Source organism: Sprattus sprattus, assembly GCF_963457725.1.
Source record: "Sprattus sprattus genome assembly, chromosome: 6".
Taxonomy (NCBI): Eukaryota; Metazoa; Chordata; class Actinopteri; order Clupeiformes; family Clupeidae; genus Sprattus; species Sprattus sprattus.
The window spans coordinates 23,752,105-23,770,310 of record NC_137925.1 but is presented as its reverse complement, the minus strand read 5'-3'; the positions used below and the strand labels follow the sequence as shown (position 1 = coordinate 23,770,310).

The window sequence follows — 18,206 nt, the reverse complement described above, 5'->3', positions numbered from 1 at the left end:
GAAAGAGCATTGCTAAGACAATGCACTTCCCACTGCAGTGAGTTGACAGTGATGTTAAACCAAAAAGCTTGTAATAATAGGGTGTTGTGAACCCTCACCTTGTTGAAGAGATCTCTTGACATTGAAATATTGTGTGGCGTGCAGTGATTCCTCTTTGGAACTAGTTATACTGCTCCTATCACCACTGCAGATTTTCTCCTCGTGTTTTTCCTGAAGAATACAGGAGGATTGATGTTTGATGTTTTACACATTTTCTGGTAATAAAGAGGAATTCTATCACATTCTACCTGTTTCATTCTGGTTATAAATATAGGCCAGTGAAGTGTGCTTAGGTTAAAGTTTACATACACAAGCTTGGTCATGGCATCAGTGCTACCTGGCCTACCAAAGGAGTTGTTGTGAGAGTAACCCAATCATTGTCTGTGTTGGCTATATGGGAATGTCATAACTCCCCCATGTTTTCACAGAAACTAAAAATACAGGCACCCTGTACTATTTGAAGAACATTCTAAAGTCTTTGTTTTGCCCAAAACAAACCCCTCCGTCACTAATTCCATAAAGACACTACGCACATCTTAAAACCTCGCCGATAATGTCATTTTGAGAAAAGCATTTCTACATCAATTCAATGAGAGTGCAAATAATAAATTACGGTTCAAAATGTCATAATTAATTATAATTGGAATAAAGAACCATGAAGAGTTTTCTGTTTGCGCTTTCCACCGTAGCACTTTATAGCGAACAAATCCAACTTATATTTAGCATTTTAGCGTCTTCGCAGGGGGAAAAGTCACTAGTTGACTCAATGTTGCATACAGCGGGGTTGTGATTTGGTAGCTATGAAGTTGAGAAAAACGACAAAGTATGAAGGTTACCTGCGATGGTGGACTTTCAGCCAACTCCTCTGTCTGTGTACTACATTCAGCAGACCTTTTGAAGAATTTAAGTGACAAAAGAACGCAGATAAACACGCCTAACTGGAAGGTAACTTCTCCGTAATCTGAAAAATACCATATGAAGCCAATAGTCGTGGCAACGAGAATACACTTCAGGTACATCGTTTACAAAAGACAAATTCCACGCTGCAGTCAATCTGTTGTTATTCTATGCAAACTAAAATTCATTTTCAGTTTATCGTCTCTGTCTTTCATCGCAGTAAACAACAGAGATGCAACAATGTAAGGAGTAACCTATAGCCGGAAGAAAAATATGCTAAAAGTGAAAGGGTCGATCCTGCCGCGTCAATGTGATTGGCTCAAAAAGAGATGCGTTTTTTTGTTAGTTTTTTCTCTCTCTGGGGAACTCTCCAACGCCCCTCTTCTCTCCTTAAAAAAAACCGAGCCATTAACGTATGGCCGTAATATATTTGGCTAATCGTATAGGTCTTTATTTTTTTTCCAGTTTTTCAAAAAGATATTATGATTAACCCACTATGATATAATGTTTAAATAAAGTGTAGCATAGTATCACTCACTTTCAGCTGACATGGTCGACAAGATAAGGAAATATTGTATTTAAAGCGAGCTGTGCCCAACAGTAAGTTGAGTAAGTGCTAACAATAACCCGTTATTACAACTCTCGATCAGAATCAGAACTATGTTTGAGTAGTATAAGAAAACTTTAGCAGAAAATACATAAATAATAATTTCCTCCATTCAAGATCATCTCACTGATTTGGGGACTCTTAAAAGTAATCAAAGAGTGTTTCACTGCCACCATATCATCGGTGTGGTGTTCAGTCCAGTACCTTGCTAAACAAGTCACTTTGTGCCTGAACGGTTTTTCAGGGTACAGCCATGTAGGCCTAACACATTCCATCCATGTTTTGCATTTTGTCTTCACTGTGAACCTTGCCCTTCAATTATACAGAAAAAGTAGAGCGTATGCACTGTTTATCATAGGCTTGAGTTCGACTGTTATACTTGTGTGAGGCAACAGATGAAAAAGCACTGCGTGTGGCTGATGGAATATAACATTTACGTTTTACACCCATCCTTATATGGACCAACTGCATTTGATTATTAGAAAAACCAAACAATGTGAACAGTTGTGGGAAAGAGAGGGAGAAAGATTAATACGGAATCATGTTCAATGAAACAAAATAAAACTAAACACAAATGTTACACTAAATCTATTAAAGAATATGATTGGTGTTGGAAGAGATCAAATTGAAACTAAAATAATGGGGAAACTACTGACTGGCAGGCTGTGAGTGTAACAAAACGGTTAAGGGGAAGGGAAACAAATCAAGAAGTGTAAAAAGGCAAAACGACTAGCAAACTAAAATTTGACAATAACATTTCCATAAAAGTGGCTATAGCGTAACCCAGCAAGGTTGAGCGCGCTGACATTTATTTTACATGTACATTTTATTGGTGCTGTTGTAAGGATAGTCCCAATATTATGTATTATTTATTTCAGACACCAAGTTCCATATAAAGTAACAGACATACAATTATTAAAAAAAATATATAAAAAATAAAATCTATAAATATTCTAGATATAAATACTTAATAAATAAATACTGTATCTAAAAATATTATCTGGGTGGCCTCCATGAAGAGAGTATTAATGTTTGCACCTGCATTTATTTGGCACCATCCACACTGTAAGGTACCGACAGTAGTCTGGTGCCCGTGTGAGGCTGGTACCTATTGTACAAACAAATGATAGGCATTGAGGTTAATAGTGTGATCAGCTCAAACTACCACTAGAGGGAGACATTCAACCAGCCAGGAGATACTGTTGCATCTTAAATTAAGTTGCTCACAAAAATGCCTTTATGCCCTTATAGCACTCTCTCTTGACATTTCAACCTTTACGTTACAGTTCTTAAGGAGACACTAGGTAACATTATTTTCAACAAAACTCGCACAAGTCACAAAACTAGTTCAATGTAAATAATGTAAAATTATTAAAAGATTATTGACCACTGAAGTTCAGTCGACACATGTATGCTACAGGTGTACAGAGATGTCATTATCTGTATCTGTTCAACCGACAAAATTATCTGCCTCTATCTCTGTATTTGGACAGAAGACTGGTCAGGGAGATGTTTTGTACAGGAAGTCACATTTAAATTGGGAAAATGTTATATTTTCTAACGTAATATTCTATAGTAATGCGATTTTTGTGCCTTTGAATTCAAAATTGGCATATCATTTATTGTGAAATATATTTCCACCTCCTAGTACTGTATTTTTCATCCGATTATTCCATTCCAGTGGAAAGACGACACTCTTGATTAAAAACTCCATAGCAATGTCTTTTTTACCACCATGATGAGAAAACATTTAAACACCATAATCTAGAACACAGGTCTCCTACTGTAATCATTTACCTTTTAGTAGTTAAGAGACTGAATCATATGGACACCACAGAGGTTATCCCCGTAAAATGTCTCTCTGTCTAGCACACTGATCAGGGATGGATTACCAAACAGGCCTACCAGGCCCAGGGGCCCATGAGCTCAGGGGCCCCCGTAACCAGAGCCTTTACATGACGTTGGTGGGGTGACCAGACGTCCTGTTTTACCCGGAAAAAACTTTGTTGCAGGGAAGGGGGCGGGGTCATTTGCATATGAAAGATTTTTGAAAACTTTGTCACAGGGGAGGAGGCGTGGTCGGCATGCTATACACTGCCACACAAACTCAAATCTGCTCGAAGGGATGTCCAGGCCCAGGGGCCCATGATTTCATAATCCGTCCATGACACTGATGTGTGCTCTACATGTCTGTCTATGTATGTATAAGATTGTTTCAGGTGCTTGGGGTTTTAACAGAAACAAAGACATATTGTAAGCTGTGTGTAATATTAACCAAAACTAACTTTACCCTCTGTACAAGTCACATCAGAAGAAATTATGTGACTGTTTTCAAACTCTTCTTTGGGTCTGGTAACAGCAACTCATCACTACATCAACCACAGTCCTTTGCAACAGGTGTTGTACGCACAGTCCCTGAAAGTTCTGCAAAACGTCTGCACTCTGCAATGCAGAGAATATGCTTACAGCTTTTCAGGCTTAGTGTAGGGATTTTTTTATTTTTGAATGTCAGGTTTCAATAACTGTCCAACAAATCAAATTGTTGTGTGTAAAGCTACTGTTAACTGAAAGAGTAAGCCTGAGTTCAACACATTTATACCACAGGATTAGTTATAAGTCTAGCTGTTGTAATGGTAACCATGACAACATAGAATTGTTTAATACATGTGCTACCTCAGCCATATCTCCCAGACAACCGAGGGTCCTCCCAAACTTCTAGATACTGTTAGTACATTTTTTGATTCCTTGAGACTAACTCCCATACTTATTTATAGTGCCAAATCCTAACTGTAACTCTAACCCTAGTAGGTATGGAGGGAATTGCCAACTGATATCGTGTCTGTCAAAAACATATATATTTTACGACCAGGGCGAGTGAGTGTTGACTATGGTGGGATTCGATGACGTTGCATCCTTGAAACGCAGCCATTAAGGATCCTTGCTTGACTTTGAAAACAACCTTGGTGTACCTAACTGGAAATCCGGCAACCCTTGCAAGTGAACTGCTCCTGTCCTGACTTTCACCCTTAATAATGAAGCTGAAATTTAACAATACTGAATGTTTTAATTTATTTTTAATTATGTAATTTAGCTATAATAATGGAAAAAAATCATTGGCTCCCACAACAAATGGCCGGTTCCAATGCAGTTTTAGTGGTAGGATAAGAGATTGCGCTCCTCAAACTCTACCTGAATTGTTTTCAAATGTTTATTAGTTGGCTTTCAAGGCCTGATTTCCAAACAATGCTGGAATTGTATGGAATTGACCAATCAGCATTGTTGACTAAATTAAATCACGGATTAGCTCAAGGATCAAAATGGAGGAAACTTTAATTTTGGTGGTAGCAGACCAGATAAGGACTTTGAAGCTGAAGTTAGGCTACCTGGCCATAACATGCTCTTGCTTTTGAAAGTTGGCTTGGAACTACCACCCACACAGAAAGGGGCAATGTTTTTAGTGGGTTTACTGAAACATAATAATATGCATGCATGATATAGGCTATGTATGAGTTTTCTTTCACCACATATTCCAATTAATATATTTTAAATACATTTTTGAAAGGTTTAAATAACAGGTAAGCTGGTTGCTATACCAAATATTTTCTGTCTGCATAAAGGGGCGTGTCACGACCTAATGTTTTCCTGTTGGTAAAGGTCGAATGAGTTAAAATAGAGGAATATTACCTACCCAGAACTCATCTACGGATCTATAAATTATCAGACATATCAGACATGATATTGTGTCGTTTTTTTGCAATTGTAAATCATCACATAAAGCAATACATTTATATGATGCTCTGCAATCACCCTATGTTAGTAGAAGTGTCATTATTCATCCGCCAGGTGGCGAGTTACTACCTGTTTAGCTCAATCGGGACAGATTGTAAGGGCGTCTACGTCGCTCTTTTAGTTATGTCTTTAAAATAGTCTAAGGAATCTTTGATGAATCTACGCATGCTCTTAGCAAGTCTACATACTGACCCCTCTCACATCGTGTAAAACGCAAATAAACAGACACACAGGGCTATACATTATTCCTGGATGGCCAAATGCAGGAAACAAAAACTGTCAAATATGTCCAAACATCGTCTCGTCATTGAACTTCTGGATATGCAAGGAAAACACGCTTAAAGTTATGTTGCAAACGGTTCTTAATAACCTAGTTTGGGATTGCATAACAACTTGGATAATAACAACGTTACGTTATAATGGGAGGAAACAATTAGGCTATACACCAGCAATATCGAATCATATTATCAACGTTGTAAATAACCAGAAACGATGTGCTTTGTCGTTAGATGCGATGAGAACAGATAATAGCAACTATAATCTTTATACAGTTGCAACACTTTTTAATAGTTTATATCATCGTGGACGACCACCCTCGTACATTACAGAAGAGGTCAACACGTGTAGGCTACGCACCATGCATGCCATCTTGAGCCAGCGCGTATTTTCAATTACCAGAGTCAACGTCAAAAACTGCGATAACGTAATTTTTATTCGACGTCAGTTTGGGGAAATTGTTATGGGATCAAACATGGCGTTGGTTTGTCCCTTTAACTGTACTGCTGAGTAATCGGCTCAGTCCTATGTGATCCTTCAGCAGGATTTGTTCTTTGCTATCTGTCCGCCACCCGCAGAGCGTACGCGGATTCTACCTGCTGCATTACCCATGGACACTACAAGGACACGGAGTTCACGCAACATTTCCATTTTTTTGCGAAAAATCATGTCAGCAAATATATAAAGACTTATTTAAACAACTCAGTGATTGTAGGCTACTGTTTCTAGCACATATCAATCTGGGCCTAAATGTATGCTTATCTTAAAAACGAATTGCATAGCTAATATTAAACTTGGATATTTCAGGATTTTGCGAAAAGCGAGGTCTCCTGGCAATACTTTAGCTGGTTCAAACCAAGTGGCACATCCAACTCTTCATTGGGGTGAATACAATCCAGTGTAAATGGAAAAAAGATTCACAGGTAGTTATGCTTCCTTGCCGCACTTGTGCTCGTGTCATGCAGCGCCATATTTGCCTCATTTCCCTTTTGATGCTAGACATGAATCTACATGTTTTATACAGAAAGAAAGCCGTTAATTACCTGTGTTCCTGTGAATTCCGAGTCCTTGTAGTGTCCATGGGTTATACAGCAGACTGAATCCGGCGTGCACTCAGCTCAACTATTGAAGAATTGATCCATAACCTTTCATAGTGTGTGGTGCATTACTCAAGAGGGAAAAATGGAGATTTTCTGTGCATATGCAAACTCGCGTGTTGCTCATGTGCATGCCTGTGTATGTGTTGTGAATATATGAATCATTTAAAACTTCATGTAATATATTAATCCCTCAACAGTACCATGTTACGGTAAAATTGATTTTAACATACTTTTTTTGTGTGAGATGAGACTTGTATTGTGTTAAACAGACAAATCAGTGTAACTGAAGATTTGTTTTAAATGAATGTTTCCTTTTCTGCTTGTAAATAAAGTTTTGGTACAATGTTGCTTTGCTTAATAAATAATTAAAATGCAGCAAAACCACTACACATATTTAGCCAGTGATACCATAATGTATACCATAGGTCAAATCATTACTGGAGAGAACTCACTTCCAATACATTCAAGAAAGTGTGCTGATCCCAATTGACTCACTAATCCAAACATTAAGTCAGTATAAGGAAGATCTGTGCGACAAGGAAACGGTGTAGCCCTAGTATGAAAATATGATATCTACTGTAAATGGCAAATAGAACCTTTAGTACTAGTGAAACTTCCTAGAGTGAACCACTTAGTCCAATGTCAAGTGACACCAGAGACTGCATGGGGACTCATGCACGACAGTTCAGGACACGGGTAGCCATAGTTGGTGTGATGTTGACAAGGTGACACGACGGCTCAAATTTCAGTCTTTTAGTTTTTGCTAGGTTAAGTCCAGCCAGCAGGTACCATGGCTGGGACCACATCCCCCATTGCGTCGGGAATGGGATTCAGCGTAGTGCAGCTGCCAGGATCATGTGTCCAGAACGGCATGCCATTCATCCCTTACCAGCAGCTCTGCCCAACGGCCATACACGTCAGCACAGTATATTTACAAACTTTACCCCTTGGTTGAATATTCGGAATAATTGAAAGATTTGATCGCTAACGGCAAAGCTGTTAGAAAAATAGACTAGATCTTGCCTTGTGCAGTACTTTCATCCAACGCAAAGGTTAAACTATTGCAAAGCTAAACGCAGAAAGAGGCTTGATAGGAGATAAGATGTATATTTAGACGATGGAAGTAATCCACTTCACGCCAGTTAATCCCGGTCTCTCAGTCACACGCCATTACTACTACTACCTGCTGGCGAACAATTCAACAAGTGGCTACAGATAAATTTAAATGTCCAAGAGTGCGTTTAAAATCCATTACCCTTCATACCTACAGTCAACTTGTCCACAGACACAGATGGATTACACCCAGGCTGTGCAAAGCCTTCACAGCTGACTTTGGCCTAGTACCAAAAATATTTTTGGAGGGCAACCACGGTTTGGAGTTTCACCTTAGGATAGGATACGACACAAACTAGTGTGGTAATGTCACCCTGGTCAAGCTACAATCCACTTTTAAGTCTACGAAAACAAGGGCACATCCAAAAGTAGGTTCAGTAGGTTGCCTTTATTAAAGTGATGACGACTAAAAACAGGCCGGCTGAATGACAGATTCCAGTACCCGGTGTAGTTGCTTAATCTTGGGAATGACAATGTGATCGGGGGAACCAAACAGAAAGAAAAGAAAATGGGCCAAAATGAAAGAGCAAAACCAATTCCCCCAGTACAACTAGTACTGACATACTAGTTGGTCCCTATAAATAAGGCGGAATTTGACGGTCCTTCCAAATGTACAAGATATGTTACAGACACCTCACAACATTAATGGTGGACATAGAAAAGGATTTACAGGACTTTCTTCAACTCATCATACAAGACCAGTACGAAGGCACCGCCCATGCCTCGGAGAACGTTGGACCAGGCTCCCTTGAAGAAGGCCTTGCCACCCTCATCACGTGCGATCTTCTTCCAGCAGTCCATTGTGCCAGTGTACATAATATCAGCTGCAATGCAAGACAAAAAGTATGTTAAGGGTCACCAAGGGCATAGATCAGAACAAGCGTCTCCTATAGAAATACTGCAGTGTGAATATAATTGTCAAGTACCTCCTTTGCGGCCAGACTGCATCATCATACGACGACGGACAGTATCGAAGGGGTAGGACGTAAGACCTGCAACTGCGGTTACAGACTGTGCAATTGCCCAGCTGGTGAAAATACTAGCGTTCTTGGGATCTGGCAGCATACCTGCAAAGGACCAAAAATAGCATTATAGCAAACAATAGATATAATACTTAGATATAGGGACCTTGCTCATGAGAAGGAAAAAAACCTTACCCTTAGCGGTATCATAAACGCCAAAGTAGGATGCTCTGTAGATGATGATGCCCTGCACAGAGACACCGAAGCCCTGGTAGAGACCCTTGGCGCCATCGGACTTGAAGACCTTCACCAAGCAGTCGGCCAAGCCAGTGAACTCTCTTGTGGCTCCAGCCTTACCAACATCAGCGGCAAGACGGGTTCTGGCGAAGTCGAGAGGGTAGACGAAGCACAGGGAGGTGGCTCCAGCAGCTCCACCGGAAGCGAGGTTACCAGCAAAGTATCTCCAGAACTGTTTCTTGTCAACACCATCAAGGAAGATCTGCTTGTACTTGTCCTTGAAGGCGAAGTTGAGGGCTTGGGTGGGGAAGTACCTGATGACATTGGCCAGATTTCCTCTCCAGAAGGCCATGAAGCCCTGCTCCTTGGGGATACGGACAATACAGTCCATGATGCCCTTGTACTGCATGTCAGCGGTGATCTGTTTGCTGGCATGTTGCACCTATGAAACAACAAGAACACATGCCAATAAGTCAAGGAAGGCAAAAACACACATATTCAATGTTTCCATCCAATACTGGCATGGTCAATATCCCAAGCATTTGTCTTTAAGTTAAGACACCATGGGATTTATTGTGATAAATCCCATGGTGTCTTAACTTAGACAAATGCTTGGGATATTCATGCTTGGGACTTCATAAGGTCAGCATATAGCCAAGATAGCTAGTTTTACACCTTGCAGTCTCAAGATGGAGGTCAATCCTCGACAAGCACACAGGATGGCTGGGGTCTAGGGGACATTTCCCACTTCGTGCTCTGCACAAATCAACGTTGACCAGGGAGTAGAAAAAGAGTCACCCTTCAACTAGGCCGGCTAACTATTAACATTGGCCTAGTACAAGCTAACATTAGACGACAACCATCTTCCGAAACAATGAAATTAGCGCATCTTCAAAGTCAAACTAGGGAGGCGGGCCCCTTTATCGACAGGGCATGATTACAACGAATCAACGGTAAAGTGAGATTAACAAAATTCAGATTGCCAACTGAATTACGGTAGATTCCCATATTCCTTTCGTTGAGAACAATTAGTTCCATCACCGCGCTAGCCAACCGGCTAGGCTGCTACACAATGAGGCCTCCCCTTCCCACGACCTTGGCTTCTTGTGAGCTAGCTAGCTTGACAGCAGACAGGCTGAAAATCACGACAATTGTTATAAATGTCACGAGTTTTCGGTAACATAAATGACTTACACAATTTACAGCCGCTAAAAGAAAGGATCACGTTGAAGGTATCTAATTGATCTAAGGTTAGCGTAGCTGCTTCAACTTCGGCTAGTTGCCATTCACAGAAGAGGCGTTACCGTGCTAACCCAACAAACCGTATACATTTATAAAAAAAAAATTAGGACAGAGTGGTGATGCATTAACAAAGAATCACTTAAGGGTTTATTGTTGAAATGAAAATATAAATTCAAACACACTACCCCTCATTAACAAACGAATTAATTTAGCGTAAACGATAACTTCCGTAACGTTAGTGAAGATGACCGACGTGAACGAATACACGAGTCGTGTATATTTCTTATACATGTGAAGATTAACATAATTGCAAAAAGTAAAATAATCTTGTATTTAGGTTTGGTTGTCATAAACAACCATTCCAATTTACTCTAAAATGATTTTACCCAATATTAGCTAGTAACCACTCGTGTTACGTAATGGTGGACTTTGTTAGCTTGCTAGGGATAACGTAGCAAAGAACATAAACGACATGCCTCAAAGTCATCACCTCTAGACGCTTGAATGACAAACTGAGCGATACGGCACAGTCATTAAACTGCCACCAAGTAATCCAAGTAGCTTAGTCAGTGTCTGCCCATAACCAACAGGCCAGCTGATGAAAAAACAAGACTTGCATTTTTTCAAACAATTACATTCGTTAGCACGACTTACTAACGTTAGCTTGTTACCGTTAGCTAGCAAAATCAGGATTCTCAGGTTACCGGCATAAATTTACCTGAAGGAGCAGCTTCACTCTCTCAATGGGAGCAACGGCAGTCTTGGAGATGGCAGCAGAGATACCACCAGCCAAGAAGTCCTTGGCAAAGGACATTGCGACGGAGTCGGTCGACATCTTCGGTTGATTTCAAATTAAGGTCGGGACAGGGAAACGTTCCTCCGCCTCTACACAAGGCTGGTCTGCCGGCTCAGTCGAAATGGCCGATGTACAAGTTGCTGTACTGATTTAAAAAGACCTGAGTTCGCGAGACAAAACGCGACCTCAGGTTATTGGTCGTTCCGCTGATATGGGCGGGGAATAATAGGAGAGGGTGAGAATTCTAAACGCTTTTTACAACCTTCCATTTGATTTGAAGCCAAAGTTAAGTCACCACTGATCGCTTACCACAATGGTGTTATTACTGATTGAATGTAAGTGACTGTTACGTTTTTGTGTTTCTTTGTGTTCATGTTAATTACCCTTTGATTAAAAACTGTGTATTTGGTTCCTCAAAAGCTGTTTGTTAAACAAATAGAAGGTAACGTCATAAAAAGGTAGACTATTTCTGCTGCAAAGTAGCTTTAAAATCTCGAAAAGGGGGTAACCTTTTCCCGCAGTGAATTTTAATCCGTGTGAACATGGTAGTAGCCATAAACAGTAACGAGGAAGGTCACAGTAGGATCACAATATAATCAAGAATTACAACAGAAAACAAAGGCATTGACAGATATGAATGCAACTTTAAAGCAAAGATCACTAAAGTTTGTGATTTGAAAAGGATTCTAGCCTATTCATCAGGGTTAAACCATTAAAATACCAAAAGGACAAAGACAAATAATTTCAAAACCTGTTTTAATCTCTCCATTACAGATACATTAATCATCAGCAGTATTGCCCTGATTGAATGCAGATTACATTATATGGACACATTTGTATGAATAAGTTAGAGTGAGTGATGAACAATAACAAAAAAAGGTCTTGCACACATTTAAAAGTTATCAAACATCTCCGACATTAAATATAATCAGTTTCATAATGGAGTGCAACAGTGAGGGCACAATGTCATTTTTGTAAAAATGTTTTGCTTTTGAGGTGGGCTCTAAGGGCCTTTAAGTTTACTCAATGAGCAACAGTGACTGTGTTGAATCTACTACTGATCTGGCGTGGATCTTCAAGATTTACATCAGATAATTTGACATTTAGTCATTTAACAGACGCTTTTCAGACGTACAAGGAAACTGCATTTTTACATCATGAGCAGTTATGGGTTCAATGTCATGCTCAAGGACACTTACACACTTGGTAAGGAGGAGTGGGGAATTGAACTAGCAACCTTCAGATAACTAAATGAATCCTCTGCCTCCTGTAGTGCCAGATCCATAACACAGCAACATTTGCTATCTGGGTAGCATGTCCTCAGATGCATCCACAATATCTATTTGGGTAAGAACACTGCCATGAAGAACAAGAAATACATACAGACAGGCACCTTCAGTCATGGAGGCCAAATACTTTTTGGATTTTAAGAGTATGGACCCCACATATTATGGATCAGTCCAATAGCCTTTCATATAAACTGTATGAGGTCCACAAAAATTGTCCTTAAAAACCTTAATGAAATCTTGTTGTAGCTGGACTATTCTGTTAACATTTGATGCAGAGCATTCATACATTCTGAGGTATTAATACATCATTTGTGCCTCCGGGGTGTGCAAATCTTTGACGGCCTGCATTTCTTTAAAAAAATTGTACATAACCCTAGATACATTTCTATGGTATCAAGACATAACACTACATACATTTCAAGACATATTGCTGGTGATGCACCAGAAGTATTTGCCATGCTAGGCAGTAAAACCAACCTAGTAACAACGACTTCATTCAAAACATCAGAACTCCAGAATACTTTTACATTTTAAAATTCAAGACAGTGTCTATGGGTGATGACTGAGCAGCAGACTTGTCCTGGAAGATTAATGCCAGTTTAACTTCCCCAACGGTTTCCTATAGAAGAGTTCTGTGACTGGAACTTTGTGTTTTTGAGGTAGCGTCTGTCCTCCTGCAACTCATAAGGGCCCAAACTCTGGTCCACACCTGGTTTCAGCTTGTAACTCAGTGGGGAGACAATGTAACCATTACGGTACAGGCAGACCTGTTTGCACATCTCAAAACAGGTAAAGAGTAGGCCAAAATAGGGAACAATCTGGAAAGAAAAAACAAAATACACTGTTAGGCAACCACTTCACATTCAAAACAAATACAACATTATGGGATATGCAGGCTGTATGTTTTTGTAACTTCAAATGTATAAGTATAAATGCTGCTCCCTTATCACAGCAGTCATGTGAAGTACAGTTATTTGTCAGTGTAGCAGTATGATTCTACTTTAACGTCAAGCAAAAACAATTGAAAAAATACATCTAAACCAGGTCAATTGATTCAACTCTATTGATAAGTTGCTGTTGTTGAGCTTTTTCAATAGAAGTCCTAGGGGTATTCACAATGAAAGTTTATTGACCATAAAAAAAGATTGTGCCAGACATATAGATATTTCCAACCATTTTAACTAGCCCTAGCTGCTGGAACATTACATTCTTACAGCCAAACCTTAATTAGTACAATAATTCCGCAAACACACATCCAACTGATAAATAATTGAACAAAAAACAAATATATGTGATTCAAATACAAAATAAATCAATTCACAAAACCCATTAGCCCAAACACTCACACACACAGTCACAAGGCCCTGCAGCATGACCTACCTTCACCATGTTGGCTGTGAGGCCACTCCACAAGGTTAGAATGCCCTTGGTTTTAATGACCTGCTTGAAACAATCCAACATCCCAGTGAAGTGGACATCAACCCCACCATAATGCGGCAGGTGAGAACTCTGAGCCTGAAAAAAAAGTTTTGAGACATGATCAATTACAGTATCCTGTAGGACATTTTGAATTTGCACTGAAGGTTAAATAAAAACAGCCTGTTCAGGTTCTCCTGTGATAGATTCCCCCAGAGTTATTTTAGAGTAATTGTGATGGAGATGGTTGTGACAAAAAAAATATGCTGTTTCTTGTGGGAAGTGACAAGTCAGCACTGGCACAAAATGAATGCAGCACACTGACTCAAACTTAACCAATTACAGACAAGTCTCATCACATGAGTCATGTCCAGAGCCACATGCTTCTGTAATTCACTTCTCTTACAATAATTGCTTTACCAAAGACACGGAAAAGTTTGTCACTGTTAAGCTTCACTGTCCTTCCACTTTGTGCCCTTTGCAATGTCACTTCATTCAGAAGCGTGACAGGAGACTTTGCCTCTGCCCTTCCCCCACCCCCACCACACACCAAGTCACGAGGCCTTCCGTGCTCTTAAAAGGGTAAGACAGTTAAGAAAACCATGGGCAGTCTCATTACCAGTTTTGTTTCAAGACAGAGACAAAAACTACTCCCTTGCCAAGGCCTTCCTTAAAATCTCTCTCTATTGTATCTATAGGGGGGAGTCAGCTTGCTGTTTGCCCCAAAACAGCAGCATGATTTGCACCTGAGTAAAGGTCTTGAGCTTATTTCATTGTACGATAACCCTCCTTCACTAAGTCTTTCTTTATACTGAAGGACTGTCTTTGTCATCAGACATTTAGAACCTTTGTATATACAATTAAGAGTTCCTTGATAGCTGGGAGGCATTGTCGATTTACTGTGTGATATTTGCCAGCCTATCTTTGGAGAACTTATCTATGGCAAGTCAGGCCCTGAACAGTGTCTACATTCTCAGCTGCCACAGCACCTTGTGGTCCCTAATAATAGAGCATGTCCTCTTGTGTTCTTTGACCACAGTTAACGTATTCTAAGAATAAACCTGTCCCCTTGAAAAAAAAAACAAAGTTATTCAATATTTAGTGTCTGATTTTTCATTTTTCCTCATTAGAATTATAAACAAAGGAAAAGGTTTTGTTACAATAGTCTTTTAGTAACTCCATCTATGATTTAGAGATTAGCAATAGCCGAATTGTGCCATCTCATGGAGAAAACTGGCACTGCATCATTGGTGAGGCCTGTGGTCCATCAGGAACTATGTAGTGAAACATTGCAAAAGAGATATATGTTTGGCGCACTGTTGTTTCTACTCACTTGCAGCACAGGCACATCATTGCAAATTAGCATTTATATGTCTGTCAGAAAGTGAATGAAAGGCCTTAACATTACAATGGCCAAGTCAAGTTTATCTACAGCTGAAGTACCTCAGAATCGTTGATACCTTTGACCCATAAAAGCTCAAGAACACACACACGATTAACTTTATTATCGACAAATCTAATCCAAATGAATCATAAGTGATAAAAAGGTTCCCCCACCTGCATTTTCCGTTTCACTGTCTCAAAGGGGAATGACAGAGTCTGGGCCACTCCTGCTGCTAAGCAACCATTAATGAAGTTTTGCATAGAAGAGAAGCGAAAGTGTGACTCCTGCCATAACTTATCCAGGTTGGCGTAAACTGCATAGCAGCCAATAGAGAATGGAGCTGCACCTATCACAACAAAAACCAAGTATAAGGGGTCATCTCTGTTCATACCGCGAGGACAATCTTGTGCATACTCTGATATTCATTAACACTGTTATAGAGGAATCGGGACATACCAATCACAGTAAGGGAGAAGCCCCTATAGAGAGCCAGGAGCCCCTCGTTGTGGTAGATTTTAGAGAGGGTGTGCAGCACACCCCTGTAGGTCGCCTCCTTGTAGTTCTGGGCAATGAGACGTGTTTCTACCACCTCCAGAGGGTATGTTGTGAGTGCAGCAGTTATTCCTGCTAGGCCTCCAGCCACCATGGCTTGCCACTGTGATATATGGCCCAAACCATCCATATGTTGGTGGACAATCCTGCAAAATATGTAATGGTTAAAATAAAATGAAGCAGTAGGCTTTATACTTTTGAGAACATCTTTTCCTATCAGAAATAAAAATGATTAGATCATTATGGATCAGGACACGCCAGTTTCACAACATTTTGTACATTCTTTGCATCTTCAAAGTCAAAGTGTTTATTGTTGCATGCACCAAATTGCTTCAGCACAGCAAAATTCTTAAGACTTGGCAAGCATCATCATCTACACAGTAGACGTCATACATCTTGGTCCTTAGTATCAGGTGTTTCTCAATTTATCCACAGTTGAAAGAAATGAAAACAATTATGTAATTAACAAATGTAGGCTGCTGCAAGTAAAGGCCTGACACAGATAGAAGGCACCATTACACTGGGAAAGCTGTTTTTTTTTTATCCAGTCACAGTCACAAAGTTGTCTTAAGCCTATGACCATATTTTACAGCTCGTTCGTCTGTTTTGATACTAACAGTTGTTTGTGTGAAGCGATAGGCAAAGGCTAAAGGACACACGTCGAGACTCCGGGTACATACTGTACTGAACATTCAGAGGGGCGGGGCCTGATTTGTATACACATGTTCCATGCCACGTGACATTTCTCTGGCTATGAGCACTCAGACCATTTTAGTTTATACTCAGGAAGGAAACCCCATTTCCAGGAGCCGTAGCTTGCTGACAACTGAAACGCCCCGATGGATTGCGGCAGGGGTGTGGCAACACTTCTATGTTTCTGATTGGAGGAGAAGGTTAAGCGTGATTACGTAGTCACATCACATTGGATGAACGATGATAAACTTCGGCACGGAAGTTGAACATGAATCTACTGACGAACTGAATTCCTATCTCGCCGGAGTAGTTAAGGCATTATAACGCAGGCTACAGTGTAAGGGTGAAAGTGCACACCGTATAGAATAAAGGAGCACTGACACTTTATCATGTTCATACCATTAAAAATCTGGTCGTTAGCAACCACAAACAAATTGCACATCGATGTAACCCCTTTTCGGCTAACGTAAGCGTCACTAGTTCCCCTCCCAAAAAGTTCAATATTGCTCAAATTAACCATGTTACGTCCAATGTTGCTCACAAATTATAGAAGAGACCACGAGATCTCCCGATGTGAAACTAAAAACAAATACAGCCCACTAGGCTACCATTAATAGTCCAAACACGAGCGAGCTACCTTAGCAACCAACCGGACATTTCTCCCATTGTTTACAAACAGTCTAGAATTAGCCAACTAGCTAGCTCTGTTAGCATAAGTGAAGCCAGCATGCGTTTAACGTTACAAATAGGCTATGTGACAACCGGTTACATTTACGGCCTACATATGTTAAACATTTAGATAGCCTGATGCAGTGTACTTACTTCTTATAAGTTGCCAGATGGATTGCACTGTAAGGAAACAGTCGAAGACAGGAAACCATATTTCCCTTCCAAAACGCACGTAGACCTTCATTCTGGTAGATTAGTAAAAAGCTGTTAATAAAACCTCTTTTACTATGAAAAGTGCCTACTTGGCTTACAATTTTTACAACCTCCAAAGGGGAAGTTGTCGTTTTGCTGAAAACCCCAGCAAAACCAACACAGAGGGATCCCTGCGAGCGTGTCAATCTATCGTCTCTTTTAACAGTTGCCATTATTCTCGTTGATCCAATTTACCGTGCGAATACATACACCAACTAACTCAACACTTATTAAAGGTAGAGTTTTGTATCTGGTAAACATGGAACAGTTCAGTGTGTGAAGCAGCCGCGTTCTCCGAGACTACTGATGTTAGACCACATACCTAGAGAGAAGCTAATTCTGATTGGCCAGGGCAGCTACTGCCACACACAAAATTATAGGAGGAGTAGGGGCCTAACAGCTTGCTCAGCTGAGCACACAAACACACACCACCGATATGCTTTACATTTACATAACATTTAGTCAATCTAGCAGACGCTTTGGTCCAAAGCGATGCAAAAGGGAGAAAACAGTCAAGCTACGAGCAATATAACCTGGTGTAACAATAAATAGCCTACTACTTGACATAGGACATCTTTTTAAAAAAAAAAGAAAAGAAAAGGAAGTGCGGGAATGTTGCAAGTTAAGCACTAGTCGAAGTGCCAGTTAGGACAGGACAGGATCTCTGAAGAGTAATTGGGTCTTCAAAAGCTTCTTAAAGGTAGAGAGGGACGCCCCTTCTCTGGTAGTGCTAGGCAGTTATTCCACCAACGTGGCTTTATGAACCACCTCCACTTTCCTTATATTTGGCCTGTTTTTCTGTTAAAACCCCAATATTTGAATTCCTCCAGCACAAATTCACAGAATTCTCATGCCTTAAGTCATGATTATCATGTGTCTCGTAGTTGAATAGT

General features: G+C 40.1%; 2 protein-coding genes across 2 annotated transcripts; both read right to left on the bottom strand.

Moving 5' to 3' along the window:
* Positions 1–8,190: 8,190 nt before the first annotated feature.
* slc25a5 (solute carrier family 25 member 5) lies at positions 8,191–11,171 on the bottom strand. Its single transcript, XM_080840513.1, has 4 exons — positions 10,981–11,171; positions 8,979–9,462; positions 8,748–8,888; positions 8,191–8,645 (listed from the first exon to the last, which is right to left on the bottom strand). The coding sequence occupies exons 1-4, from the start codon at positions 11,095–11,097 to the stop codon at positions 8,488–8,490; spliced, it is 900 nt and encodes a 299-aa protein (XP_080696639.1). The 5' UTR covers positions 11,098–11,171; the 3' UTR covers positions 8,191–8,487.
* A 648-nt stretch (positions 11,172–11,819) lies between these two features.
* Positions 11,820–17,602, bottom strand: slc25a43 (solute carrier family 25 member 43). The gene is made up of 5 exons (XM_080841369.1): positions 17,215–17,602; positions 15,604–15,845; positions 15,321–15,493; positions 13,728–13,862; positions 11,820–13,165 (listed from the first exon to the last, which is right to left on the bottom strand). The coding sequence occupies exons 1-5, from the start codon at positions 17,484–17,486 to the stop codon at positions 12,947–12,949; spliced, it is 1,041 nt and encodes a 346-aa protein (XP_080697495.1). The 5' UTR covers positions 17,487–17,602; the 3' UTR covers positions 11,820–12,946.
* Between the last annotated feature and the right edge of the window lie 604 nt (positions 17,603–18,206).